Source organism: Triticum urartu, chromosome 5 (assembly GCF_003073215.2).
Source record: "Triticum urartu cultivar G1812 chromosome 5, Tu2.1, whole genome shotgun sequence".
In the NCBI taxonomy this organism is placed as follows: domain Eukaryota; kingdom Viridiplantae; phylum Streptophyta; class Magnoliopsida; order Poales; family Poaceae; genus Triticum; species Triticum urartu.
In genome coordinates, this window is record NC_053026.1 from 530,502,066 (window position 1) to 530,529,151 (window position 27,086).

The 27,086-nt window shown below is 45.1% G+C and overlaps 2 protein-coding genes across 3 annotated transcripts; one reads left to right on the plus strand and one right to left on the minus strand.

The window, feature by feature from the left end:
* Nucleotides 1–235: 235 nt before the first annotated feature.
* Nucleotides 236–715, plus strand: LOC125507316 (zinc finger protein 4-like). Its single transcript, XM_048671934.1, has one exon. It carries the CDS (start codon nucleotides 236–238, stop codon nucleotides 713–715), a length of 480 nt encoding a protein of 159 aa, XP_048527891.1.
* An 18,568-nt stretch (nucleotides 716–19,283) lies between these two features.
* On the minus strand, nucleotides 19,284–26,633 carry LOC125510411 (ribosome biogenesis protein BOP1 homolog). 2 transcript variants are annotated; one of them, XM_048675581.1, is made up of 17 exons: nucleotides 26,377–26,633; nucleotides 26,188–26,301; nucleotides 25,947–26,101; nucleotides 25,342–25,459; nucleotides 24,757–24,858; nucleotides 23,850–24,009; nucleotides 23,562–23,670; nucleotides 23,355–23,457; nucleotides 23,081–23,231; nucleotides 22,382–22,514; nucleotides 22,202–22,305; nucleotides 22,054–22,124; nucleotides 21,911–21,971; nucleotides 21,349–21,576; nucleotides 21,101–21,185; nucleotides 20,326–20,504; nucleotides 19,284–19,643 (listed from the first exon to the last, which is right to left on the minus strand). In XM_048675581.1, the coding sequence occupies exons 1-17, from the start codon at nucleotides 26,500–26,502 to the stop codon at nucleotides 19,558–19,560; spliced, it is 2,085 nt and encodes a 694-aa protein (XP_048531538.1). In that variant the 5' UTR covers nucleotides 26,503–26,633; the 3' UTR covers nucleotides 19,284–19,557. The 2 variants fall into 2 exon arrangements, with proteins under 2 accessions (XP_048531538.1, XP_048531537.1); XM_048675580.1 differs by having other exon boundaries at nucleotides 26,188–26,633.
* Between the last annotated feature and the right edge of the window lie 453 nt (nucleotides 26,634–27,086).

The window sequence follows — 27,086 nt, forward strand, 5'->3', positions numbered from 1 at the left end:
GCCCACGCCGGCCTGTGAAAATTGTTTGCGCGAACTGCAAACGCGTTTTGCGGGTCGATATTTTGCGGGGTCTGCAGGGTTGCTTCTAAACGGGCAAGCACCGGTTCACCCAGTGGGCTCGCTGCTCTTTATATACCGGCGCGCTGGTTCACACTTGACACCTCCTTCTCCTTCATCCTCCACACTTTCCCGCGCGCGCACACCACCTTCGGCGCGCCGGCTCGGGGCGTCGACCATGGAGGGCGAGGCGCCGCAGGCGCACCAGCCGCCGCTGAACGGCGTCAGCCTCGACCTCCGCCTCGACACGATGACGCACCACCACGGCACCTGGCGCCCGGCGTCCCTTTCTCCCGCGGACTACCAGCAGCAGCACGATGGCAAGGAGGCCTTGTCGTGCAACTACTGCCAGCGCAAGTTCTTGAGCTCGCAGGCGCTCGGCGGCCACCAGAACGCCCACAAGCTCGAGCGCACCCTCGCCAAGCGCGGCCGCGACGCTGACGCAGGCAAAAACGCCGCCGCCACGCCTTCCTCGCCGGCCGACGCCCACAGCTGGCTCCACGGCGACGGTGATCTTTGGGCTTACTCTGCTGCTTCACCCGCGGCGAGCATGAGCATGGGCATGGGCATGGGCGGCTGGGCTGGCACTCGCCGCACCACGACGGCTGGCGGGGAGGCCACGGCGGAGATGGACTTGTCGCTCAAGCTGTGCCTCTGAGAACCATGACGGACGGCGGGCAGGCCACGACGGAGTACATTCCAGCGGCACTACGTGCATGCGCCCAGCGTGTCAACAAGTACTGGTGATGTTCTTAATTATTGCAAGCACATGGCGATTGGTTAATTATTGGAATTATAGCTACTACCTAGTGCAATGGGTTGTTTTAGCTCATCCACCTATACAATATACATAAACCCCCTCATGTCTCATATCTCTACTACTATAGTGTAGCAGTTTTGAATTTGGATTTACCACTTGCCTCTTAGTTTCCCGCCAAAACGACATTGAACTGATACGAGCCATTGATTTCTCACAGTATGCTCAAATCTACCGTTCATCAGTCATCTGTGCTACGAATCCAACGGCTGGCATGCGCTGGATTCGCCTCTCCCGCTGTGAGTAGCAGGTCTGTCCCAAATGCAACCAGCTGTGCGGAGCATCTAGAAGCTAGGCGATTTTCCTATACGAAGTAATACTCCACTACAACCCCACTCTCCAGGAGTAAAATAAAGAGAAGCTGGAAGACTTTTCTAGAAACGTATGCCATGCAACCCCACTCTCCATGGGATTCTGGCCGGTCCCACTGAATGTGTTCTTTTTTGCTGGACCAAGCCAGTATCTGGAGTCGTCGTATAACTTTTTTTGTGTTTAAAAATTAAAAAGTCACATAACCTGGAGTATGATTTAGCCGTCGTAAAAAGAAGAAATGATGCGCCACTCTCCAGGATATTTTGCCGGCAGTTGGCCCAGGTAGCAGTACCAGTCACATTCACATTCTTCCAAGCTAAGACAGAGATTCTACTAATACCAGAAACATAGAAGAAACTAAAGGGATGCTTCACGTTCTAATGCTCACTGTCTCAGATTTTAGATGATACATTAGGCCATGGAATTGGATGTGCCATTTGTTGGACCGGAACTCACAGGTAAAAACTAAAGGAATAATAAATGTGCAATGAATACAGTACTTCAAATTTGAGATGTTAATTTACGAAAATTATATACCATCAAATGAACAATCATCAACATGAGTAAATTAAATATTTGTATCCGACATGAACGTATTAAAATATGTTTTTATTATAATACTAGAAATATTTGGCTACAACTCTGCAATTCATATTTGAAACTTGCTGGAATTAATTTATTAGGCGACAAATTCAATCAAGAGTTTGTACGGTTAAAACTACTCTTTACATTTATTTGAAATGTTATAACAGCCACATCTTGATACTGAGTTGTCCACGGTAAAATTAAGTTGTGTCATCTTATTTACATTCACCTAAACACGTTTTTGTATAACTCATAAAACTCTATTACGCTATTATAACCCAAGATTTCTTCCATCATATATCTCTTGATGGCGTCGGAACATTTATTGTATTCTGAAGGTATTCAAGTTATGTAATACGTATTTATTCCAAAAAAATCCAATTTTTTTCATATTGATATGTAAAAATGTAAAATACAACCAAGGTCCTAAAATTATTTAAGGTTCAACTAGGTCATATAGGAATGAAAATGTACATCTAAATCATAAAAGTAGGTAAGTGGTCATTGCAGGCCCTAATTTTTCTTTTTTGAGGGTTGCAGGTCCTAACTTGGTCTGATTCGTCCACGTGCATATTGAGAGAGGTGCCATCGTCAGATGTATTATGCAAAAAATACGCATTGCATCTCGCATGTATTTGGACCATTAGGCATGAATGGTGAGCAATATAAAAAACAATGTATGTCAAATGAAATGTCTCTATGCACGCACATAACTAATATGTAACATTCATTGGGGTGCAATACTTAAGCGTCACGCTTGATGGCCAATGAACCAGAGCACCTAGCGAGGGAAATTTGACATTAGAATATGGATTTCACAAATTGCAATGTGGCATTAGACTTCTAGACATATTGAGTATTTTTAAGATAAGCATTACAAATAAAAATGATGGATTATTCGGGTGTCGTCTTTATATGTTAGCGTGCAAAGCACGTGCAACTTACTAGTATACTATTATGTACTAGTATATATAGTATTTTATTATTATAAGTATGTTCATATATTATATATAAAAGATATTTTAAAGTGAGTTAAATGAAAAATTACAAGTTAGCCCATTATTTTTATTATATACGTGAAACACGCACATATTTGTACATAAATGTCCAGTTCTTGTCTATCGATCGGGTCTCATTTCTTGGTAGTTACTCTCTCCATCCGAAAATACTTGTCATCAAAATGGATAAAAAGAGATAACAAGTATTTCCAGATAGAGGGAGTACTTGCTAGCTGAACGGCGGCCATTTTCTCATCGGTTAGAGCATCTTCAACAGATGTGTGGTTGTGCGGCGTGCTATTTTTTTATTTTTTTTTTGCAGTATCGAAATAGCCTTTTAGCATGCTGAGCTGGTGTTTTGCATGACCAAAAGCGCAAAAACACGGCGTCCAATCTAGCAGCCCTACCTGAAGCAGCTCAGATTTTGCAGCACGCATGAGCGGGCATACCAAATATGCAACGCGCGATGCAGTTTTCCCCAGCACGCTGAACCTTGTTTAACGCGCATATAGGATTATAATGCGGCTGTTGGAGTGCTATTTTCAGTTGCACGCGTGCTATATAACAGCAAAAACATTTAATTGCCGCCGTGTCACTGCTCTCTGCCTATTGCAACACCTAGCCTAGCTGCTACACTAGATCAGATATCCACCATGATCTAACTTGATGTTTAGAGCAACTTTAGCAGACCCTGCATCTCGCCGGCCCGCAAAACGTGTATGTAGTTTACGCAAAACTGCTTTTGCGGGCCGGCGCGGGCTGGCACAGATGCAGACTCCTCAAACGGATTTGTAAAAAAGTATATTCACGGAATATGCTTGTTTACGGGTCGGCTATGCGGGTTCTGCTCGGGCACCACCGTGACAACCCGCAAACACATAAACTGCAAATCTCGCATTTGACATAGAATTTCACAAACAAGTTCAAATTCAAACGACATAAACAGTTTTACGCGTAAATAGAAACCAAGTTTATTACGGCTAACGCAAAAGAGGGCCTTGCAAAAGGTTTGCGCCCATGTCCGGCATCATCTTAATCGATCTTCACTCCGCGCCATCGAGTCCACCTTGGAGTTCATCGGCGCCACCGAATCCACCTCCGGCGCTTGTTCCAACTCCCGCACCGAAATCATTCACATTGCCACCATATGGAGCAGAGAAAACATCACCAGAACTGTAGCACGGACCGGCCGACGCCACCATTCTTCTCTTCAAGATTTCTCTCCTTGACATATCATGCCATGTTTTGGTGAGGTCGTCCATATCATTGCGGTTCATTGACATAATCTTGTTCTCTTCGGCGAGCAACATGGACATGGATTTGTTTTCGGTGGCGCATGCTCTTCTCTCCTCGATGGTAGCTTTGCGCAGCCCCTCTTCCTTGAGCAACTGCCACTTTTCTTGCTTCTCCTTCGCCTTCTTTTCGGCCAACTCTTTCTTGATCTCCAACGACTTCAACAACATCGACTCGTTGGATTGCACCATGGCATCAATCTTCTCCCTCAAGCTTGATGCTTCTTGCTCTCTCTTCATCTTCTCCTTGGTCTTCTTGTCGCCATCGGGCTTGTGCAAATTTCTTGGGCCATCATCATCCTCATCTTCATCCATGTTTGTAAGTGAGCCTCTCTTTGGTGGGGATTCTTTGTCAATCAATTTCCACTTCTCGCACTTTTGGAGCAACTCCCAACAATGCTCTAGTTTGAAAAAAATTCCCTCCAAAGCTTCCATGTCCTTGTATCTATGTTGAGCAATCTTGTCCTACGCACACTACTAGGGAAAAGCCTATACACAGAATCTTATCAGCAACACTCTTTAAAATAAGGCGCTGCTGCTAATTAGCAGTAGCAAGCTCAAGAATAACTCGCTTCTGAAATAAATATAGCAGTAGCGCGCCAGCTCAAAGACGCGCTACTGCTATAATTCCCACGAGGCCGCCATGAGGCTAGCTATAGCAGCAACGCGTTATAACGACGGGCGCTACTGCTACGTAGCATAGTAGCAGTGCATTTCGTCAATAAGCGCTACTGCTAAGTTTACTACAAAAATTTAGTCCCACCTCGCTCCGTGAAGAGAGTTTCTACCAGCTTAAATATGTTACTTCTCAAACTTTGACAAGCACTTGGTCTTCATTGAACTCTATGTGTAGAATTTGTGGCTGCAATATGAGTCTTCACTTGTTCCTAAACCGGCGAGGAATCATATTGACAAATCAGATTGTACACAAAAAGATCCTTGATGATCAATATATTTTTGTACATTGAACTATAAGTTTATTTTTACATGCTGACACATAGCAGTAGCGCTTCTTTGTGGAAGGCGTTGCTGCTATGTAGTTTAGCAGTAGTGTCTTTCTCTATAGCGCGCTACTGCTAAGCCATTACATCTCCCACCCTATCTCCTCTATCCGATCCACTCACAGTCACACACTCGCTGGATCCCTCTCAATCCCTCGCGCCGGTCCTCCCCCGTCGCCCCTCCTCCCTCTGCGCCGCCGTGACCTCCTCCTCCTTGCTGGACTCGGTACCGGCCTCCTCCTCCGTCCTCCCTCTCCACTCGCCGCTGGTCGGCCCCTCCTCGCTCCACCTTCCTCCTCCGTCCTCCCTCCACTGGCCGCCGGCCGGCCCCTCCTCGCTCCGCCTTCCTCCTCCGTCCTCCCTCCACTGGCCGTCGGCCGGCCCCTCCTCCTCCTTGCTGGACTCGGTACCGGCCTCCTCCTCCGTCCTCCCTACATTTTGATTTAGTTGATTTAGTAGGCTAGTTGATTTAGTTGATTTAGAACATTTTGATTTAGTTGATTTAGTTGATTTAGAACATTTTGATTTAGTTGATTTAGTAGGCTAGTTCATTTAGTTGATTTAGAACATTTTGATTTAGTTGATTTAGTAGGCTAGTTCATTTAGTTGATTTAGAACATTTTGATTTAGTAGGCTAGTTCATTTAGTTGATTTAGAACATTTTGATTTAGTTAATTTAGTAGGCTAGTTCATTTAGTTGATTTAGTATGCATCATTTTCATTTAGTTGATTTAGAACATTTTCATTTAGTTGATTTAGTTACTTTTTGGCAAAATGTAGGTGGTACCTTGTCATCTAATATGATACTAGATCTTAGGATTATAATTGTCCATCAAATTGCTTCTCGCGGAAGAACCAAAAATATCTCATGCTACTGTGTTTCTTTCCTATGAAGTGGATCGTTAATCCTTTGCTTATATTGTTTTAGGAAAAATGGCGCCACCACCACCACCACTATGTCGACTGTGCAAGTTAAGGTGCGCCAGCAGCCTTGCAACTGGCAAGCTGTTCGACATCTACTTCCAGCCGGGTTTTCGTCATGCGGTGATAAGAAATTAGATGAAATGTAATAACTATTTTACTTTTAGTGTTGGCATTACTGCATTGTATCATTTTGCTTATTTTACACAGATCGTCCCATGCAATGTGAGGTTGAAATTCAACAAGCTGACAGGAGACACTGTGACATTTGAGGCTCCTGGGGGGCCGTACACTATGGAGGTCGAGAAAGGACGCAATATGTCGCAGATTGGAGGAGATGGATGGGCCCGTTTCGTCGCTCGCATGCGTCTTACTGGTGGTGAGTTGATCAGCTTCTCCTTCAGAGCAGAAAGACCCAAGCGGGCTGTCATTTATCTCAACCTGGTGGAAGATGATGAAGATGATGAAGATAATGAGGACCCACTCGATGAAGATGATGATGACCCACTTCATGAAGTCATCGTAGCTCAAAGAACAAGGCTGAGCGAGGAGGGGGTGTCCAACTTGTGGGACATAATTCCGCCACGTGCTGACTTTGTCGGGGTGCCATTCGTGACCCGCCTGACAAATACCATGGTTGATCGACATGATATGGTATGTTATACTTACAAATGCAAATTATCCGATGAAATACTTAATGTACAGTCCAATGATATGGTATGTTGTGTGGAATCTAGTCGATGATATGTTTTAGTGTAGAGTTCGATCACATGCTTATTAGTGTAGAATCTAAGGAAACTATTAATAGTGTAGATAATCCTCTTGGAAATATGCCCTAGAGGCAATAATAAAAGTATTATTATTATATTTCCTTGTTCATGATAATTGTCTTTATTCATGCTATAATTGTATTATCCGGAAATCGTAATACATGTGTGAATAATAGACACCAACATGTCCCTAGTAAGCCTCTAGTTGACTAGCTCGTTGATCAACAGATAGTCATGGTTTCCTGACTATGGACATTGGATGTCATTGATAACGAGATCACATCATTAGGAGAATGATGTGATGGACAAGACCCAATCCTAAACATAGAATAAGATCGTATAGTTCGTTTGCTAGAGTTTTCCAATGTCAAGTATCTTTTCCTTAGACCATGAGATCGTGTAACTCCCGGATACCGTAGGAGTGCTTTGGGTGTGCCAAACGTCACAACGTAACTGGGTGATTATAAAGGTATACTACGGGTATCTCCGAAAGTGTCTGTTGGGTTGACATGGATCAAGACTGGGATTTGTCACTCCGTATGACGGAGAGGTATCACTGGGCCCACTCAGTAATGCATCATCATAATGAGCTCAAAGTGACCAAGTGTCTGGTCATGGGATCATGCATTACGGTACGAGTAAAGTGACTTGCCGGTAACGAGATTGAACGAGGTATGGGGATACCGACGATCGAATCTCTGGCAAGTAACATATCGATTGACAAAGGGAATTGCATACGGGGTTGCTTGAATCCTCGACATCGTGGTTCATCCGATGAGATCATCGTGGAGCATGTGGGAGCCAACATGGGTATCCAGATTCCTCTGTTGGTTATTGACCGGAGAGCGATCTCGGTCATGTCTACATGTCTCCCGAACCCGTAGGGTCTACACACTTAAGGTTCGGTGACGCTAGGGTTGTAGGGATATGTATATGCAGTAACCCGAATGTTGTTCGGAGTCCCGGATGAGATCCCGGACGTCACGAGGAGTTCCGGAATGGTCCGGAGGTAAAGAATTATATATAGGAAGTGCTATTTCAGCCATTGGGACAAGTTTCGGGGTTATCGGTATTGTACCGGGACCACCGGAAGGGTCCCGGGGGTCCACCGGGTGGGGCCACCTGCCCCGGGGGGCCACATGGGCTATAGGGGTGCGCCTTGGCCTACATGGGCCAAGGGCACCAGCCCCAAGAGGCCCATGCGCCTAGGGTTCACAAAAGGGAAGAGTCCCACAAGTGGAAGGCACCCCTAGGTGCCTTGGGGGGGAGGGAAACCTCCCTTGGCCGCCGCCCCCCTAGGAGATTGGATCTCCTAGGGCCGGCGCCCCCCCTTGGCCCTCCTATATATAGTGGGGGAAGGAGGGCTTTTCATCCACGCCTTTGGTTGCCTCCTTCTCCCTCTCCAACACCTCCTCCTCCTCCCTAGCGCTTGGCGAAGCCCTGACGGAGTACTGCAGCTCCATCACCACCACGCCGTCGTGCTGCTGCTGGAGCCATCTTCCTCAACCTCTCCTTCCCTCTTGCTGGATCAAGAAGAAGGAGACGTTACACTGACCATACGTGTGTTGAACGCGGAGGTGCCGTCCGTTCGGTGCTAGGATCTCCGGTGATTTGGATCACGTCGTGTTCGACTACCTCATCCCCGTTCTTTGAATGCTTCCGCTCGCGATCTACAAAGGTATGTAGATGCATCCGATCACTCGTTGCTAGATGAACTCATAGATGGATCTTGGTGAAACCGTAGGAAAATTTTTGTTTTCTGCAACGTTCCCCAACAGTGGCATCATGAGCTAGGTCTATGCGTAGTTCTTCTTGCGCGAGTAGAACACAATTTGTTGTGGGCGTTGATGTTGTCAACTTTCTTGCCGCTACTAGTCTTATCTTGCTTCAACGGTATTGTGGGATGAAGCGGCCCGGACCAACCTTACACGTACGCTTACGTGAGACCGGTTCCACCGACTAACATGCATAAGTTGCATAAGGTGGCTGGCGGGTGTCTGTCTCTCCTACTTTAGTCGGAGCGGATTCGATGAAAAGGGTCCTTATGAAGGGTAAATAGAAGTTGACAAATCACGTTGTGGCTTTCACGTAGGTAAGAAAACGTTCTTGCTAGAACCCTACTTCAGCCACGTAAAACTTGCAACAACAATTAGAGGACGTCTAACTTGTTTTTGCAGCAAGTGCTTTGTGATATGATATGGCCAAAGTTGTGATGAATGATGAATGATCTATATGTGATGTATGAGATGTTCATGCTATTGTAATAGGAATCACGACTTGCATGTCGATGAGTATGACAACCGGCAGGAGCCATAGGAGTTGTCTATATTTTTTGTATGACCTGCGTGTCATTGAGAAACGCCATGTAAATTACTTTACTTTATTGCTAAACGCGTTAGCCATAGTAGTAGAAGTAATAGTTGGCGAGCAACTTCATGGAGACACAATGATGGAGATCATGATGATGGAGATCATGGTGTCATGCCGGTGACAAGATGATCATGGAGCCCCAAGATGGAGATCAAAGGAGCTATGTGATATTGGCCATATCATGTCACTGTTATTATTTGATTGCATTTGATGTTTATCATGTTTTGCATCTTGTTTACTTAGAACGACGGTAGTAAATAAGATGATCCCTCATAATAATTTCAAGAAAGTGTTCCCCCTAACTGTGCACCATTGCGACAGTTCGTTGTTTCAATGCACCACGTGATGATCGGGTGTTTGATTCAAACGTTCACATACAACGGGTGTAAGACAGATTTACACATGCAAACACTTAGGTTGACTTGACGAGCCTAGCATGTACAGACATGGCCTCGGAACACAGAAGACCGAAAGGTCGAGCATGAGTCGTATAGAAGATACGATCAACATGAAGATGTTCACCGAACGTTGACTAGTCCGTCTCACGTGATGATCGGACACGGCCTAGTTGACTCGGATCATGTTATACTTAGATGACTAGAGAGGGATGTCTATCTAAGTGGGAGTTCATTAGATGAACTTAATTATCATGAACTTAGTCTAAAATATTTACAATATGTCTTGTAGATCAAATGGCCAATGTAGTCCTCAACTTCAACGCGTTCCTAGAGAAAACCAAGCTGAAAGACGATGGCAGCAACTACACGGACTGGGTCCGGAACCTGAGGATCATCCTCATAGCTGCCAAGAAAGATTATGTCCTACAAGCACCGCTGGGTGACGCACCTGTTCTCCCTGCAGAACAAGACGTTATGAACGCTTGGCAGGCACGTACCGATGACTACTCCCTCGTTCAGTGCGGCATGCTTTACAGCCTAGAGCCGGGGCTCCAAAAGCGTTTTGAGAGACATGGAGCATATGAGATGTTCGAAGAGCTGAAAATGGTTTTCCAAGCTCATGCCCGGGTCGAGAGATATGAAGTCTCCGACAAATTCTTCAGCTGTAAGATGGAGGAAAATAGTTCTGTCAGTGAGCACATACTCACTATGTCTGGGTTACATAACCGCTTGACTCAGCTGGGAGTTAATCTCCCGGATGATGCGGTCATTGACAGAATCCTCCAGTCGCTTCCACCAAGCTACAAGAGCTTTGTGATGAACTTCAATATGCAGGGGATGGAAAAGACCATTCCTGAAGTATTTGCTATGCTGAAATCAGCAGAGGTAGAAGTCAAGAAGGAACATCAAGTGTTGATGGTGAATAAAACCACTAAGTTCAAAGGGCAAGGGTAAAAAGAACTTCAAGAAGGACGGCAAGGGAGTTGCCGCGCCCGGCAAGCAAGCTGCCGGGAAGAAGCCAAAGAATGGACCCAAGCCCGAGACTGAGTGCTTTTATTGCAAGGAAAGTGGTCACTGGAAGCGGAACTGCCCCAAATACTTAGCGGACAAGAAGGCCGGCAAAACAAAAGGTATATGTGATATACATGTAATTGATGTGTACCTTACTAGTACCGTAGTAGCTCCTGGGTATTTGATACCGGTGCAGTTGCTCACATTTGTAACTCAAAGCAGGAGCTGCGGAATAAGCGGAGACTGGCGAAGGACGAGGTGACGATGCGCGTCGGGAATGGTTCCAAGGTCGATGTGATCGCCGTCGGCACGCTACCTCTACATTTACCTACGGGATTAGTTTTAAACCTCAATAATTGTTATTTAGTGCCAGCTTTGAGCATGAACATTGTATCAAGATCTCGTTTAATTCGAGATGGCTACTCATTTAAATCCGAGAATAATGGTTGTTCTATTTATATGAGAGATATGTTTTATGGTCATGCTCCTATGGTGAATGGTTTATTCTTAATGAATCTCGAGCGTAATGCTACACATATTCATAGTGTGAGTACCAAAAGATGTAAGGTTGATAATGATAGTCCCACATACTTGTGGCACTGCCGCCTTGGTCACATAGGTGTCAAACGCATGAAGAAGCTCCATGCAGATGGACTTTTAGAGTCTCTTGATTATGAATCATTTGACACGTGCGAACCATGCCTCATGGGAAAAATGACCAAGACTCCGTTCTCAGGAACAATGGAGCGAGCAACCAACTTATTGGAAATCATACATACTGATGTGTGCGGTCCAATGAGTGTTGAGGCTCGCGGTGGCTATCGTTATGTTCTCACCCTCACTGATGACTTGAGTAGATATGGATATGTCTACTTAATGAAACACAAGTCTGAAACCTTTGAAAAGTTCAAGGAATTTCAGAGTGAGGTTGAGAATCAACGTGACAGGAAAATCAAGTTTCTACGATCAGATCGTGGAGGAGAATACTTGAGTCACGAATTTGGCACACACTTAAGAAAATGTGGAATAGTTTCACAACTCACGCCGCCTGGAACACCTCAGCGTAATGGTGTGTCCGAACGTCGTAATCGCACTCTATTAGATATGGTGCGATCTATGATGTCTCTTACCGATTTACCGCTATCATTTTGGGGCTATGCTTTAGAGACTGCCGCATTCACTTTAAATAGGGCTCCGTCGAAATCCGTTGAGACGACACCGTTATGAATTATGGTTTGGGAAGAAACCTAAGCTGTCGTTTCTAAAAGTTTGGGGATGCGATGCTTATGTCAAGAAACTTCAACCTGAAAAGCTCGAACCCAAGTCGGAAAAATGCGTCTTCATAGGATACCCTAAAGAAACTATTGGGTATACCTTCTACCTCAGATCCGAAGGCAAGATCTTTGTTGCCAAGAATGGATTCTTTCTAGAGAAAGAGTTTCTCTCGAAAGAAGTAAGTGGGAGGAAAGTAGAACTTGATGAAGTGTTACCTCTTGAACCGGAAAATGGCGCAACTCAAGAAAATGTTCCTGAGGTGCCTGCACCGACTAGAGAGGAAGTTAATGATAATGATCAAGATACTTCTGATCAAGCTCCTACTGAAATTCGAAGGTCCACAAGGACACGTTCCGCACCAGAGTGGTACGGCAACCCTGTCTTGGAAATCATGTTGTTAGACAACGGTGAACCTTCGAACTATGAAGAAGCGATGGCGGGCCCGGATTCCGACAAATGGCTAGAAGCCATGAAATCCGAGATAGGATCCATGTATGAAAACGAAGTATGGACTTTGACTGACTTGCCCGTTGAACGGCGAGCCATAGAAAATAAATGGATCTTTAAGAAGAAGACAGACGCGGATGGTAATGTGACCATCTATAAAGCTCGGCTTGTCGCTAAGGGTTATCGACAAGTTCAAGGGGTTGACTACGATGAGACTTTCTCACCGGTAGCGAAGCTGAAGTCCGTCCGAATCATGTTAGCAATTGCCGCATTCTATGATTATGAGATATGGCAAATGGACGTCAAAACGGCATTCCTTAATGGTTTCCTTAAGGAAGAATTGTATATGATGCAGCCGGAAGGTTTTGTCGATCCTAAGAATGCTGACAAGGTGTGCAAGCTCCAACGCTCGATTTATGGGCTGGTGCAAGCATCTCGGAGTTGGAACATTCGCTTTGATGAGATGATCAAAGCGTTTGGGTTTACGCAGACTTATGGAGAAGCCTGTGTTTACAAGAAAGTGAGTGGGAGCTCTGTAGCATTTCTCATATTATATGTAGATGACATACTTTTGATGGGAAATGATATAGAACTCTTGGACAGCATTAAGGCCATACTTGAATAAAAGTTTTTCAATGAAGGACCTTGGAGAAGCTGCTTATATATTAGGAATCAAGATCTATAGAGATAGATCGAGACGCCTCATAGGTCTTTCACAAAGCACATACCTTGATAAGATATTGAAGAAGTTCAATATGGATCAGTCTAAGAAGGGGTTCTTGCCTGTGCTGCAAGGTGTGAAATTGAGCTCAGCTCAATGTCCGACCACGGCAGAAGATATAGAAGAGATGAGTGTCATCCCCTATGCCTCAGCCATAGGTTCTATTATGTATGCCATGCTGTGTACCAGACCTGATGTAAACCTTGCCGTAAGTTTGGTAGGAAGGTACCAAAGTAATCCCGGCAAGGAACACTGGACAGCGGTCAAGAATATCCTGAAGTACCTGAAAAGGACTAAGGAAATGTTTCTCGTTTATGGAGGTGACGAAGAGCTCGTCGTAAAAGGTTACGTCGACGCTAGCTTCGACACAGATCTGGATGACTCTAAGTCACAAACCGGATACGTGTATATTTTGAATGGTGGGGCAGTAAGCTGGTGCAGTTGCAAGCAGAGCGTTGTGGCGGGATCTACATGTGAAGCGGAGTACATGGCAGCCTCGGAGGCAGCGCATGAAGCAATTTGGGTGAAGGAGTTCATCACCGACCTAGGAGTCATACCCAATGCGTCGGCGCCGATCAAGCTCTTCTGTGACAACACTGGAGCTATTGCTCTTGCCAAGGAGCCCAGGTTTCACAAGAAGACAAGGCACATCAAGCGTCGCTTCAACTCCATTCGTGAAAATGTTCAAGATGAAGACATAGAGATTTGTAAAGTACATACGGACCTGAATGTAGCGGATCCGTTGACTAAACCTCTCCCTAGAGCAAAACATGATCAACACCAGAATTCCATGGGTGTTTGATTCATCACAATGTAACTAGATTATTGACTCTAGTGCAAGTGGGAGACTGTTGGAAATATGCCCTAGAGGCAATAATAAAAGTATTATTATTATATTTCCTTATTCATGATAATTGTCTTTATTCATGCTATAATTGTATTATCCAGAAATCGTAATACATGTGTGAATAATAGACACCAACATGTCCCTAGTAAGCCTCTAGTTGACTAGCTCGTTGATCAACAGATAGTCATGGTTTCCTGACTATGGACATTGGATGTCATTGATAACGAGATCACATCATTAGGAGAATGATGTGATGGACAAGACCCAATCCTAAACATAGCATAAGATCGTATAGTTTGTTTGCTAGAGTTTTCCAATGTCAAGTATCTTTTCCTTAGACCATGAGATCGTGTAACTCCCGGATACCGTAGGAGTGCTTTGGGTGTGCCAAACGTCACAACGTAACTGGGTGACTATAAAGGTATACTACGGGTATCTCCAAAAGTGTCTGTTGGGTTGACACGGATCAAGACTGGGATTTGTCACTCCGTATGACGGAGAGGTATCACTGGGCCCACTCAGTAATGCATCATCATAATGAGCTCAAAGTGACCAAGTGTCTGGTCACGGGATCATGCATTACTGTACGAGTAAAGTGACTTGCCGGTAACGAGATTGAACGAGGTATGGGGATACCGATGATCGAATCTCGGGCAAGTAACATATCGATTGACAAAGGGAATTGCATACGGGGTTGCTTGAATCCTCGACATCGTGGTTCATCCGATGAGATCATCGTGGAGCATGTGGGAGCCAACATGGGTATCCAGATCCCGCTGTTGGTTATTGACCGGAGAGCGATCTCGGTCATGTCTACATGTCTCCCGAACCCGTAGGGTCTACACACTTAAGGTTCGGTGACGCTAGGGTTGTAGGGATATGTATATGCAGTAACCCGAATGTTGTTCGGAGTCCCGGATGAGATCCCGGACATCACGAGGAGTTCCGGAATGGTCCGGAGGTAAAGAATTATATATAGGAAGTGCTATTTCGGCCATCGGGACAAGTTTCGGGGTTATCGGTATTGTACCGGGACCACCGGAAGGGTCCCGGGGGTCCACCGGGTGGGGCCACCTGCCCCGGGGGGCCACATGGGCTGTAGGGGGTGCGCCTTGGCCTACATGGGCCAAGGGCACCAGCCCCAAGAGGCCCATGCGCCTAGGGTTCACAAAAGGGAAGAGTCCCACAAGTGGAAGGCACCCCTAGGTGCCTTGGGGGGGAGGGAAACCTCCCTTGGCCGCCGCCCCCCTAGGAGATTGGATCTCCTAGGGCCGGCGCCCCCCCCCCCTTGGCCCTCCTATATATAGTGGGGGAAGGAGGGCTTTTCATCCACGCCTTTGGTTGCCTCCTTCTCCCTCTCCAACACCTCCTCCTCCATAGCGCTTGGCGAAGCCCTGACGGAGTACTGCAGCTCCATCACCACCACGCCGTCGTGCTGCTGCTGGAGCCATCTTCCTCAACCTCTCCTTCCCTCTTGCTGGATCAAGAAGAAGGAGACGTTACGCTGACCGTACATGTGTTGAACGCGGAGGTGCCGTCCGTTCGGTGCTAGGATCTCCGGTGATTTGGATCACGTCGTGTTGGACTACCTCATCCCCGTTCTTTGAACGCTTCCGCTCGCGATCTACAAAGGTATGTAGATGCATCCGATCACTCGTTGCTAGATGAACTCATAGATGGATCTTGGTGAAACCGTAGGAAAATTTTTGTTTTCTGCAACGTTCCCCAACAAATCCATATGTACTTATTTGCGAGGCTATTTATTAATTGAAATGTTTTTCTTATTTAGAAATTGGCAAAGAGCATATCTGTGAGTTATGGTATCGAGCCTGATGAAGAAGGCTCGGCTGGACTACGCCTTACTGCAAGGGGCTCCGTCACAACCTGTACTTATCATGTGGACACGGACGGTCGCACACACTTAAACTCGGTTGGGTGGAAGAAATTCCTCGATGGCAAGAATCTTCGTGTTGGACAGGCCATCCTAATTACTATTAGGAACACCAACCGCCCAGGCTTGAGGATGATGATTGTCTCTGATATCATCTAGAACTACATATGTGTGTGTGGCTATATCATCTAGAACTACATATGATGATCGTCGTCGATATCATCTAGAACTACATATGATGATCGCCGTTGATATGACCTTGTACTGCTTGAGGATGCATGTTGACTATGCATTAAATTGTTATCTAGTACTCCCTTCGTTCCAAATTACTCGTCGTGGTTTGAACTAAAACCACGACGAGTAATTTGGAACGAAGGGAGTACTACCCAGTAATGGTTTATGACTTTGATATCTACTAGCAGTACCTAGTATCTAGTATCTGAAAGGGAAACTGAAAGGGAAAGGGGTACGGGGGGAAATGATGAAAGATATAGCAGTAGCGAGGGACTGCGAAATCGCTACATCTAAGTAATAGTAGCGCGTTCATAAAAAGCGCTGCTGATATCGTCAACTGTAGTAGCGCGGGTAAGGACCACGCTACTACTATAAGTTAGCTATAGCGCCTTATTAGTAGCGCGGCCACCCATGCTGCTGCTAGCCTCAAAACCCGCGCTACTACTAGGGTTTTCCCTAGTAGTGGCAATGTGAACAAAGTGATCCAATCATTTTCCATGATGCAATATGATGATGCACAATTTGAACAAAGGCAAAACAAACTCACATAGTCGGACTCCACGGTGCCACTTGGAGGTGCATTGCGTACTTGCTCCAAGCAAGTTGCCCAACGGCTGCACATAGGCTTGATATTCTCCCAACGCCCTTGAAGCGACCGAAATGTGCGTGGAGTCCTATTGGGATGCTTTGCCATAATGCGGAAGTATTGATCTTCGATCCTTTGCCAATATCTCTTGAAAGTTTGAGAAGTACCCGTGCATGCATCAAGAGACACCGCACTCCATGCTTGAATCAAAGCTTGATCTTCCAAGATCGTGTAGTTCTTCGATCTTATGCTTTTCCCAGATTTTGCTTGCGATTGCTCAAACGCTTCCGCTTCGATCTCCTCCAATTCGTCCGCACAACCATGATCATCCACACCGCCCTCCGTTTCATTGTAGTCGAATGGTTCGAAAGGGGCTTGATCAATGTCAACCGCGTTCGTGTCCAACAAGTTCACGAACTCGGTTGTTGCATTGCTCGAACCACCGCTATAGCGAACGATAACAAGTCACGCGCTATCGAGAATAATGGCGAAAAATGAAAGGGAATCGCCAAGACCGAAGACGCATACCTTCCGGCCATTTCGTCGAACACCTCGCTTGTGGGAGGAGCGGCACCGTTGAACGGCATCGCCGAAGCACCTCCTTGCGGGGGGGATGGAGCGAGAGGTTGAAGAAGGTGGCTTCTTTGAAGCCGGAACCTTCCTCCGCTTTACGCCCGCGACCTTGCTGACCTTCTCGGCCGCCGGCCGAGATCGCGCTGCCGAGTTGGCGCCCGGAGCGCGGGCCATCGCGGCGGGGGCGGCCGGATACCCGCCCTGCACGACCATGTTGCCCTGCCGCTTGCAGGGAGGCGCGGCATGGGCTTGGGCGACGGCGGCGGGGCCAACATGGCCGGCGACGAGATCCGCCCGAGGGGAAGGGGCGTGCGCGACCTCGACGGTGACAGGGGACAGCATGGGGTTGTCCATGGCGGCGAGGGACGGAAGGGGAGGAGCAGCCGGAGCTTGCGGAGTGGGGGCAATGGTGGCGGAGGGTGCGGGGAGCGGGAAGGGCCGCGCGGAAATGTCCCTCCCGCCAAATCTCACGCGGGATAGGGGTTGAGCTCGGGTCGGCCTCCCAGCCCGTGAAAATAGAGATTGGGGGAGAAGATTTGCCGCGCCCCGCAAAAAATTTTGCGAGCCGGGGCGGGATGCGGAGTCTGCTCGTACAGATTTTCTGACCCCGACCCGCAATTTGACGGTTATTTTGCAGGCCGGGGCGTTATGCAGGGTCTGCTAGAGTTGCTCTTGCCCATACCCAACTCACCAAAAACATTTGGGGGGCAAATGTGTGATCCTCACACATGCTTAGACATTGATTGATACCACGCCCCCTTTTTGAAAATATTTCACTTTATCCTCGATTACCTGAAGGGTTTTTTCGGTTTAGCTATTTTCAATCCTGCGGCGACCAAGAAATAACCATTTCTAAATCACTACCAATGACGCCTCAGTTTGATCCGCACATTGGATGAAATTAGTTTTTCATGTGCAAAGGGGACGAGAAGTTTGCACATTGTGTTTTTTTAAGGGCACTGTAAGGCGTTGACGCGCCGGACGAAAATTTTGGTCGGTCCAGCCCTAGCCATTGGATGTGAGCCGCCCGTCTGTTGGATCTAAAGCAAAAAAAAAATCACCCCAGCTTCTTTTTCCTCACGCTCGATCCCCCGCTCAGGCTGCGCGGTGCCGCGCCTCCTACCCTTCTGGTGGCCATCCTCATCGCCGGTCCCCACCCTCGCCGTCCGTTCCCCGTCGCCGCTTCCAACCCTCGCCGGTCGTCCTCATCGTCGTCGCAACGCATGAAAGAACCACATCTGCAGTTGCAGCTTGCAGCGGCGACGCTTCTAGCTCCCCCGGTTGTAGCTCCACCGCCGTCCCTCGCCGTTGATGCTCGTTGCACGAAATTGCGTCGACGACGGCCACCAGGCCATCAACGGTGATTGCAGCTCCATTGTCTGCTTTAAAAAAAAGGAAAACATTTCACATCAGCGCGCCGGCCGAAACGTTCGGCCAGTCGTGGAGCTAGCGTTCGATCCACCTCGATCCAGTGTCGTCTGTCGCGCGTCCTCCTCTGAGTTTTTTTTTCTTTTGCCTTACCTTCCTCTTCCTTTCACCACTCGACCTCCCTCCCTGGCTCCTTGTTTGATCCTCCCCTCCCCCCACCCCGCGTGACCTCAGGCACTGCCGGTGAGCGCCGCAGCTTCTCTGGCGAGGCGTCCACCAGGAACAGATTTTTCAAGCCCACCTGTTGCATGTTCGGCGTTCCCCAACTTCAATTAAAGGGCTGTTTAGATTGTGACTATCTTTGCCATATATTATCACACGAGTTTTGCAACACTTGCTTAAGTTGAGTTACTGGGTATCCACAATTCGGCGTCATCCCAACCTGCGCCTATCTATGCGACACCCCTGCAAATCAAAATCATAATTACATGTAGAGGCCATCAAAATCGTCCAAGAAAGTTACACTGCTGCGATTGCACCAAACATAACTCTGCTGCAATTGTGCCCAAACATAACATTCATTGCAACTTGTTTTGAATCACTTCAGATAGATACATCCACGCAAACCTGCATTTCTTTGGGTAAATTTGAAGAGCGCCTTCGAAGCCAACCAACAGGGTGGACAACACTACAGCATGGCTCAGCACAGAGCCAAAGAAGCTGGCGACAGCAGCAGCAGCAGCAGCAGCAGCAACTATGCTGATGCTCAGCTGCATTGGCCTGGGAGACCATGTAACTACAAGAATAAATAGCACCAACAAAAGGCTCAAACTTCTCTTGCCACTCCCTGTTGTCATTACAAGCGAAGGCTCTGCACCTCATCTAATTGTTATACATAATGACTAAGAAAAAAGATACAACAATCTCTCCAAACAAAACTGCGATCACAAAAACTGCAGCACGAGAGGAAATCCTTCCTGGCCCCGGTCTGCAACTCTTGGCGAAACGGTAGAATATAATCATCATGAAAAGCTACTCGTAGAAATTGGCACCTAAAATGTATGCTCCTTGAAAGCATCGTCATCAGTCGCAATAAAGCCTAATCATCGAGTCGGCACCGGCGGTGAACAACCACGGTTGTCTTGGGTGGAATTTGCAATCCAAAACTCCTGCAAAGCAACAAAACCAAAACATATAGTTACAGATACTTGCTATTTGCATAACCTTGTGTGGCTAACTGGTTAGCAAAATATATCATAGATAATTGTTATAAACAAAAATATATAGCTTCAAGCAACGCAAAATATAATATAAATACATATTTCCTTCTGGGCGTACAAAGTTGGATCCTGCCCAAATCTTGAATTTGCCTATGCATCCTTGCGAGCCCATATATACCTAGAGTGCTTGGTTCAATGGACACTGAAACTAAGTTTCTTCCGTGCGAATAATTTCAATTTAACAAGATACATGCTACAACATTACAGGCTCAATATTACGCTAGTCTGTCCCTGGTTCTCGAAAAAAATCCAAGCACCAACAAAGCAGGTACAGCTATAAGCAATTTACTGTAATTTGTAAGAAGTGATCAAATAGGAGAACATGGCATATCAGCACAAGCACATGTATGCTTCAGTTCAAACTCACGTCATATGGATTCGAGGACTCCAGAATGCAAGGTTCAAAGCAAAGTATATGACTTGCATTCTTCCAGTGAAAAACATAACGATGTAAACAGAGTTTAACCACTGCCATATATCTGTTTTGATCGAAATGTCTACGCAAATAAGAATCAACAAAAAATGTAAAATAATGCAAATTATAGAAACCACATGATGTATGACAATATACCTCTTCTATCTGAACTCAAATGGCCACGAAGAATCTCCAATGGCACAATAAGTGGGTTCTGGTTGAGATCAGCATAAACCATCCCATGGAACACATGGGCTGTACAATCCTCCGACGATGAGGCAAAAAGAGGGTATCTCCGGTGGAAAGTAACACTGGTTATATCCTTCGAGTGGTTCCTGAATTAAAGAAAATAAAATACAAAATATAAACTCATACAGAACAGGATAAGTATAACTAGTGGGTATTATCCATAAAAAGAACTGTATCTGATGTTTTTTTAAACAGAGCAGTAACTGAAACTGGAAAAAACATGAGAATTTCTTACAGTACAAAATTCAAAAAAACTAGACTAAACAGTGTAAATCATCGACATTTAATAGGGAACACTTTTGCGCATAGTGGTGATGTCGAGAAAGAATAGGTCGGCATGACTTTGAAGGCTAGCGTAATGGAGTCATCTGTGGCTGCATCAGATAGCAAAGCATGTGGCATGTACTGTTGCTTGATTAAAATAGGTGCCCACATCAGATGGAAAAGCATGTTGCCCGTATAGTACATTGTTATTAAAGCATTTAGTAATTAGTACATAAAAACACTTTGTAATAAGCTCCATAAAAAACATTAAGTTATCTGAAGTAAATTGAACAAAGAAAAGCTAAAATAATAAGCAACCAACTGCCTAAAACAGTAACATTGGCAACGTATCTATAGTTCTATACAAAAACTGAAACCAAAAATACAAGAAAGAAACTAAATGTAAGAGAAGTAGTACTTTAACATCTTGTACGGCCTTGTAGACAGATCAGTGTCAAACCAGCACAATTTACCATCTTTACTTCCCACAATAACATTATCGCCTGCATGAAAGAATTGCAATGCCAATAAAAAGGCGATCCAACAAACAATGTAGCACTACCATTAATTTAACCAATGGTTTACAGCTTAGAATAGCAAAGGTAATATGAACCAACTCAAGATTTATCAACTGGTAAATTAGTAATCAGTTGATTTTATACGTACCACCAGGGTGGATAGAGATAGAGGAAATCTCACGAAGACCTGACTCCAGCTTCTTGACTACCTCTGCCTTTTGGAGATCATAAACCTGAACAAACTTCTTAGTGGCAACAAAGAACATCTTTTGAGTTGGATGGAATACTGCTGCAACAGGGAGTCCCGGCAATTTACGGAAAGGATGGTGAGAATGCTTCTTGGAGAGCTGATGCAACAGTACAGCCCTTGATTCACGTACAAAGGAATTAAGGTATACAAACGAAAGAAAAGATATTCAAAATGTGAAGAATCTGTTTACACACTATGTTGGCGGGGATGCATATCTACAGTAACTATGAATTGAAAGAGTGCGACCCAATAAAGAAAGAAAAGCACACAGCTCCAAAACAAAGAAAGAAAAGCCAATTTTGCTGGGGCACACACTTTAGAAACGTCGCAAATGATTATCTTGATATAGTTAGAATGTTGCATGGCAGCTCCAAGATTGAAACTAGAGAAAATTATTTTAGAACATATTTGTTATTATGCTCATGCATCACTTGTAAATTAAACAAAGCAAACAGGATATCAGTTGGCACGACTGTCGTGAAATAGTCTCCCTTTGAATGCCACTCCACGGTTGATGCAGCCTGAACAATAAAACAGATGTAAGCATGCGAACAAAAAGCCTACGCATTTAGGAGAATGATAAGTAACCCTCAAGTACTATACCCTATGATGAATCAATGTGATTCCGTCAAATTTGTCATTCTTCACCCACCTCACAGCTGGTTTCTTATCACCTGCAACATAATTAAATATTTAAGAACACACTGAATAAGAGAGGTGGAAGAATTGTTTGGTTGACAACTACTATTACCATCATCTTCAGGGGTCGGTTCCTCGACATGGAGGAGCTGCTTTGTCCTCACTTGTGTTTCCTCATCCCCCACCTCAGCGTTAAGAAGCAGAAGATCACGGCCACTGCACAACATAAGATGAATGGTGAGAATGTGTAACACCAGAAAATGAAGTATACTTGTGAATGGCGAAGGCATACACAATAGCAGCCAGAATGGGCCTCTCAGGTGAAGGATTCCACGAAATATGATGGACATCAGCACCAACATTGAAAACCTTAAGACAGCGACCAGTTTCAACCTCCCAAACACGAATTGTTCCATCAGATGAACCTTCAGCAAAGAAGAACTGTAATATAAGACAATGCCATGCTCAAGTTTATGAGATCATTTCATGCAGCAAAGGGGCCTTTTCACAGCCCAATTCCTCATCCTTCTACAAATATAAGACCCTCCATTTTTTGGAAACTTGAGATTGGTCAATAATATTTGCCATTACAGTTATGTTTCACAGCACTGTCATTTACTACTTTTGTATACGATGCATACTAATAAAGTTGGTCACATTGAAAATGTAAATTAACTAATAACATTGAGTTCATTACTATTTGAACCATCAGAACATTATCATAGAAAATAAGGACGCCGATAACTGCCACACGTGTGGCATGTAGTAACACCGCCCACACGTTTTTTACAGTAAAGTTGCCATCCGGAAAAAAAATAAATCTCAAAAAAACTGAAACTTGCCATCCAAACAGAAAGTTGCCATGCTTCACAACTAAAGTTGCCATCCTCTTGTAACTAAAGTTGCCATCAAAAAACGTGTGGGCGGAATTGCTTCGTGCCACACGTGTGGGCGTTATCATTTGGGGAAAATAAATATCTACACTCTATACCTGATGCTATCCACTGCCCTGTTGCTTCAACTGACAGTGACGTCACTGGACCACCATGGCCCTTGAACTCAAGGTAACAAGTTCGTGGATATGGCCTCAGATCCTTTTTACTGGGTAACTTTGGCTTGAGCAACTCAGGATCAATGTTTATCTGTGGAATTGCCAAATGATCATCATGCATTGAAAAGAACATCACGATAATAAATGATAAACTGGAATCCAGGCAATAAAGGCCCATATATAGTCATGAAAAGAAGATAGATCCTCCACTTACACGCTTCTTGCGAGTTCTAGGACATAGATAAAGATCTAGGCACCGATCAAATCCTTCCCTAAGTGCCTTCTCGTAGGCAGGTACACTTCTAAGAGATTCAAATCTGCATAATCAATGGCACAATATAAAGGGGTGATGTAACTAAATTTCCTCAGACGAATCAGACCATGCATAAGAAAAATCGTAATGACAATGTAGAAGTAATACCGTCGTGGGATGAATTTTGGCCTGTCCTCCTCATACATAAGCTGGTAGTTATCTATCTCCTCTTGTGTGGGAATATATTCAACAGAAGGATTATACGACTCTTCATGACCTGAATAGAAGAAATTAATGGCATCATACACAATATAGAACATCAACTAAGAAACAGAAATGCCCAGTGCAAAACTGTTTCACATAATTTCAACAGAATGGGAGGTCATCAGGTCAAATAGATTGCCGAGAAGCTTTTCAAGTAAGCATGACATGGCTTGCAAAATGATGGCATGGTACCTGGCAAATTTGGTTTAGGTGCAGGAATGTAGCTCAAGCCTTGCCGCTTATTGTCTGCTGTATCAGTGTCATCTCCCCACAAGAGATAATAGTTTGGCTCATCCTTTGGCTTGTCAAACTTGATCCATCCTTTACGAATGGCTCTAACAAGTTTAACAACCTGCCATAAAGAACAATTGAGGTAAAAGATATAGTAAATAGCAATGCAAACTAATTATTAGTTATAAATGGCAGGCAAGAAACATGATAGCACAAATGCAATTCCAAAGCAGTTTCAGAAAGAAACTAACAAATAAGTCCTGTGGAAATTAAGGCTATTTGACCAGTACTAAGTACTAACAGCATATAATCTCTATATTCTTGCTCAGCGAGAAAGCATATACAATACGAATCCAAAGCAGTTTCAGAGAGTACCTACAGAATTAGTCATATGGCTACTGAGTCTGTTTATGGAGTACTAATATCACATGATATAATTCAATGACTGCCCACAAAAATCTAGGCAACTGAACAAAAGTGAAAGTTGAACTAACATTAGTAATCCCTTGCTGCAACATGCGATAAATTAGTAGAGCGCAATCTGAAATCTAAACAGTAAACACTCCAAGGCAACCAGCAAAATATGAAAACTAGAAACACCTCACAATCATGAACTGAATTATTAAAGCAGGAACCCGTGACCTGCCAATAATCATGAGTTCACTGTCTCACAAATTTCTTAAAACATTCTGTATAAAACACATTTTAATAGGGTATTTCTTTTCTTAAGCAAGATACTTCAGATCTCGAACAGACAGATTAACAAGACATCCATGCACTTAGTTATATCTTATTAGAAATTAAAGAGCATGTAGATTTTATCAAAAGCTCTAACATAACATAGAAGATAAGGAAACTGATGATATACCTTCTTTTGCTCCCATTTTGAGGGCACAAATCGCCTCTTTGGCTCAGGAGCGTTAGAAAGTGGATGGCCTTTATCAGCATATTCAAACCAGTCAACATAATCCTACGAGAAAAGTTTACTCAGCCCATGTTGAGCATAATAGTTATATGTATAGAAAGGGGAAGGAAACCATAAATTGCAAAAGAATTAACTTCAGTGATCACCATATTCAAACCAGTCAACATAATACTAAGAGAAGTCTACTCGCTCTGTGTTGAACATTATAGAGAAAATGAAAGGAAACCATGAACTGTAAAAGAATAGCTTCAATTTGCATGCATGTACATAATCTCCACTGCCATGTCAACTACAGCTTAAATTATTACTTGTACAGGTAAGTACAAGTTACATCCGTAAAAAATCAGTATTATGCATGATGCTTAGTAAATGCCAGCATGGAATTCACTTCTAAATGTTCATCTACACAGATTCACAAGCATAGTGACGATAGCAAATAATAACCACTATGCAGACCAACTAGGTCTTTTTTAATTACAAAATGAACACTTCAAATAAATGTTCGATGATATTGGCAGGTACACTTACTGGATATGGATCAACATTGGCATGTGGAGTCTTCCCCTTCATCATTCTACTAATTATCTTAGCTTCTTCCTTGGTAATCTTCACCTCCTCGGCATTATAGTCATCCCAAATCTTTAACCTATACTTGGCAACAGCAGGAAGTGAGGATGGGGCATTTAATCAGTAAGGAAATCCAGACCCACCTAACCTAGCAGCAGACAATGTGTGAATGAATGTAAGGGAGGAAAAACATTTTGCAAGACGTGTGAAATCTGGGGCACTGAACCATGAAATTTTTCAAAAACATTTTGACTCCATATCGTGCAAGACTGCAGGGATACTTGGCAAGGCTTTCTTATATCAGCTGAGTATGTGCAGAGTTTAAAATCAGAACTGGGCATAGGCTAGTAGCTAGTCTTTGAGTATGACAGACTGGAGTGAGATGATAAAAGCACTTATACAGAAGCTAAACCGCTCAACATTTGTTCAGCCCCTGTTTCCTTAGCTGTAAGTAAAACTGAAGTTACATCAGACGGATAACTAATCCCATCCTGAAGTTCTCACGAGCACGTAGTAAGTTGGGCACACGACCCTATATAGCAGCCAATCGAGTTGGAGCCTCGTACCAGTCATCATCATTATCTTTGCTGCTGAGGAAGCTGTCGATTTTGCCCTCCCTGTCCCGCTTCTTGATCTTCCTCCCGGAAATGTCGTACCCGATGTGCTCCTCGTCCTTGTACCACTTAAGCGGCACGTCCCCGACGGTGTTCCGCGGCGCAACCTGCAGCACAGCAAAGCCAATTGATAATAGTCCGTCCGTCCGTCCCCGGGTACGCAACTAAAATGGCCGTGGAGCAGCTGAATCACCTCGTCCTCGGAGGAGTCGCTCTCTTCCGCCGCGGCATCATCCTCCTCCTCCAGGCCGTCGGAGTCGGCGTCGGAGCCAGAGCCCTCGCCGCTGTCCTCGAACGACAGCGATGCCTGCGGCGGCAGCAAGGACAACCCATCAGCGCTAAGTAGAAAATCGATGGGGTGAGTGGGGGAGCAGGGGCGGACCTCTTCGTCGTCGTCGTCCTCGGACCAGGCGCTGTCGCTCCACGGCGAGTCGTCGGGGGAGAGGTCGGCGGCGTCGTCCCCGCCGGGGGAGAGGGCGGCCTTGTCTTCTTCGTCGGCGCGCCCCATTCCGGACGGCGAGAGGCGCGGGGCTCGGGGTGGCGCGGTGGAGGAGGGAGGAGGCCGCCGCCTGGGCTGCTAGGGTTTTAGGAGGGGACGGACGGAGGGGAAAGAGTGTTCCTTCGCTTCGCTTTGCTCCTCGCTGTCGGGTGGATGCAAGAAGAAAGCCCCATGCCAAGGGCCGGGCCGGCCCAGCTTCCATCATCCATCATCATCGTGGTCCCGCGCCGGCCCAACGGACCAACCTAAAAGGTTTTCCTAGGAAATGTGGCGTGCAAATTCTAAGGGGCCATAACTTAGAAGATTATAAGATTTTATTATATGGACTAGCTGAATGCTCCTGCGTTCTCAAAAAAAAAAGTTGAATGCTCCTGCGTTGCCACGAAATACAAAATGTGAGTAAACAAAGGTTAAAATTCAAAAATGTGTCAAATGTGACGGTGTGTGGTTTTCTATTTCTATTCATACAACAACAAACTAATTCTAGTTCCCACTCCTTTCCTCCTCGGTCATCACCATATCGCCTTAATCACCCTCTCCTTGCAAAGAAACAAAACAAATCAGCATCTTTCACCACCCTCTCGATGATGCAA

What these genes read in the sequence shown, in the direction of transcription:
- LOC125507316 (XM_048671934.1), top strand. Translation starts at nt 236, where the DNA reads ATGGAGGGCGAGGCGCCGCAGGCGCACCAGCCGCCGCTGAACGGCGTC.
- LOC125510411 (XM_048675580.1), bottom strand. Translation starts at nt 26,502, where the DNA reads ATGGGGCGCGCCGACGAAGAAGACAAGGCCGCCCTCTCCCCCGGCGGG. An exon ending in AGGGCAGTGGATAGCATCAG is followed by an intron (nt 22,515 to 23,080) that starts GTATAGAGTGTA and finishes TCTTTGCTGAAG; the next exon opens with GTTCATCTGATGGAACAATT. An exon ending in TTTGAGTTCAGATAGAAGAG is followed by an intron (nt 19,644 to 20,325) that starts GTATATTGTCAT and finishes GTTGCTTTGCAG; the next exon opens with GAGTTTTGGATTGCAAATTC.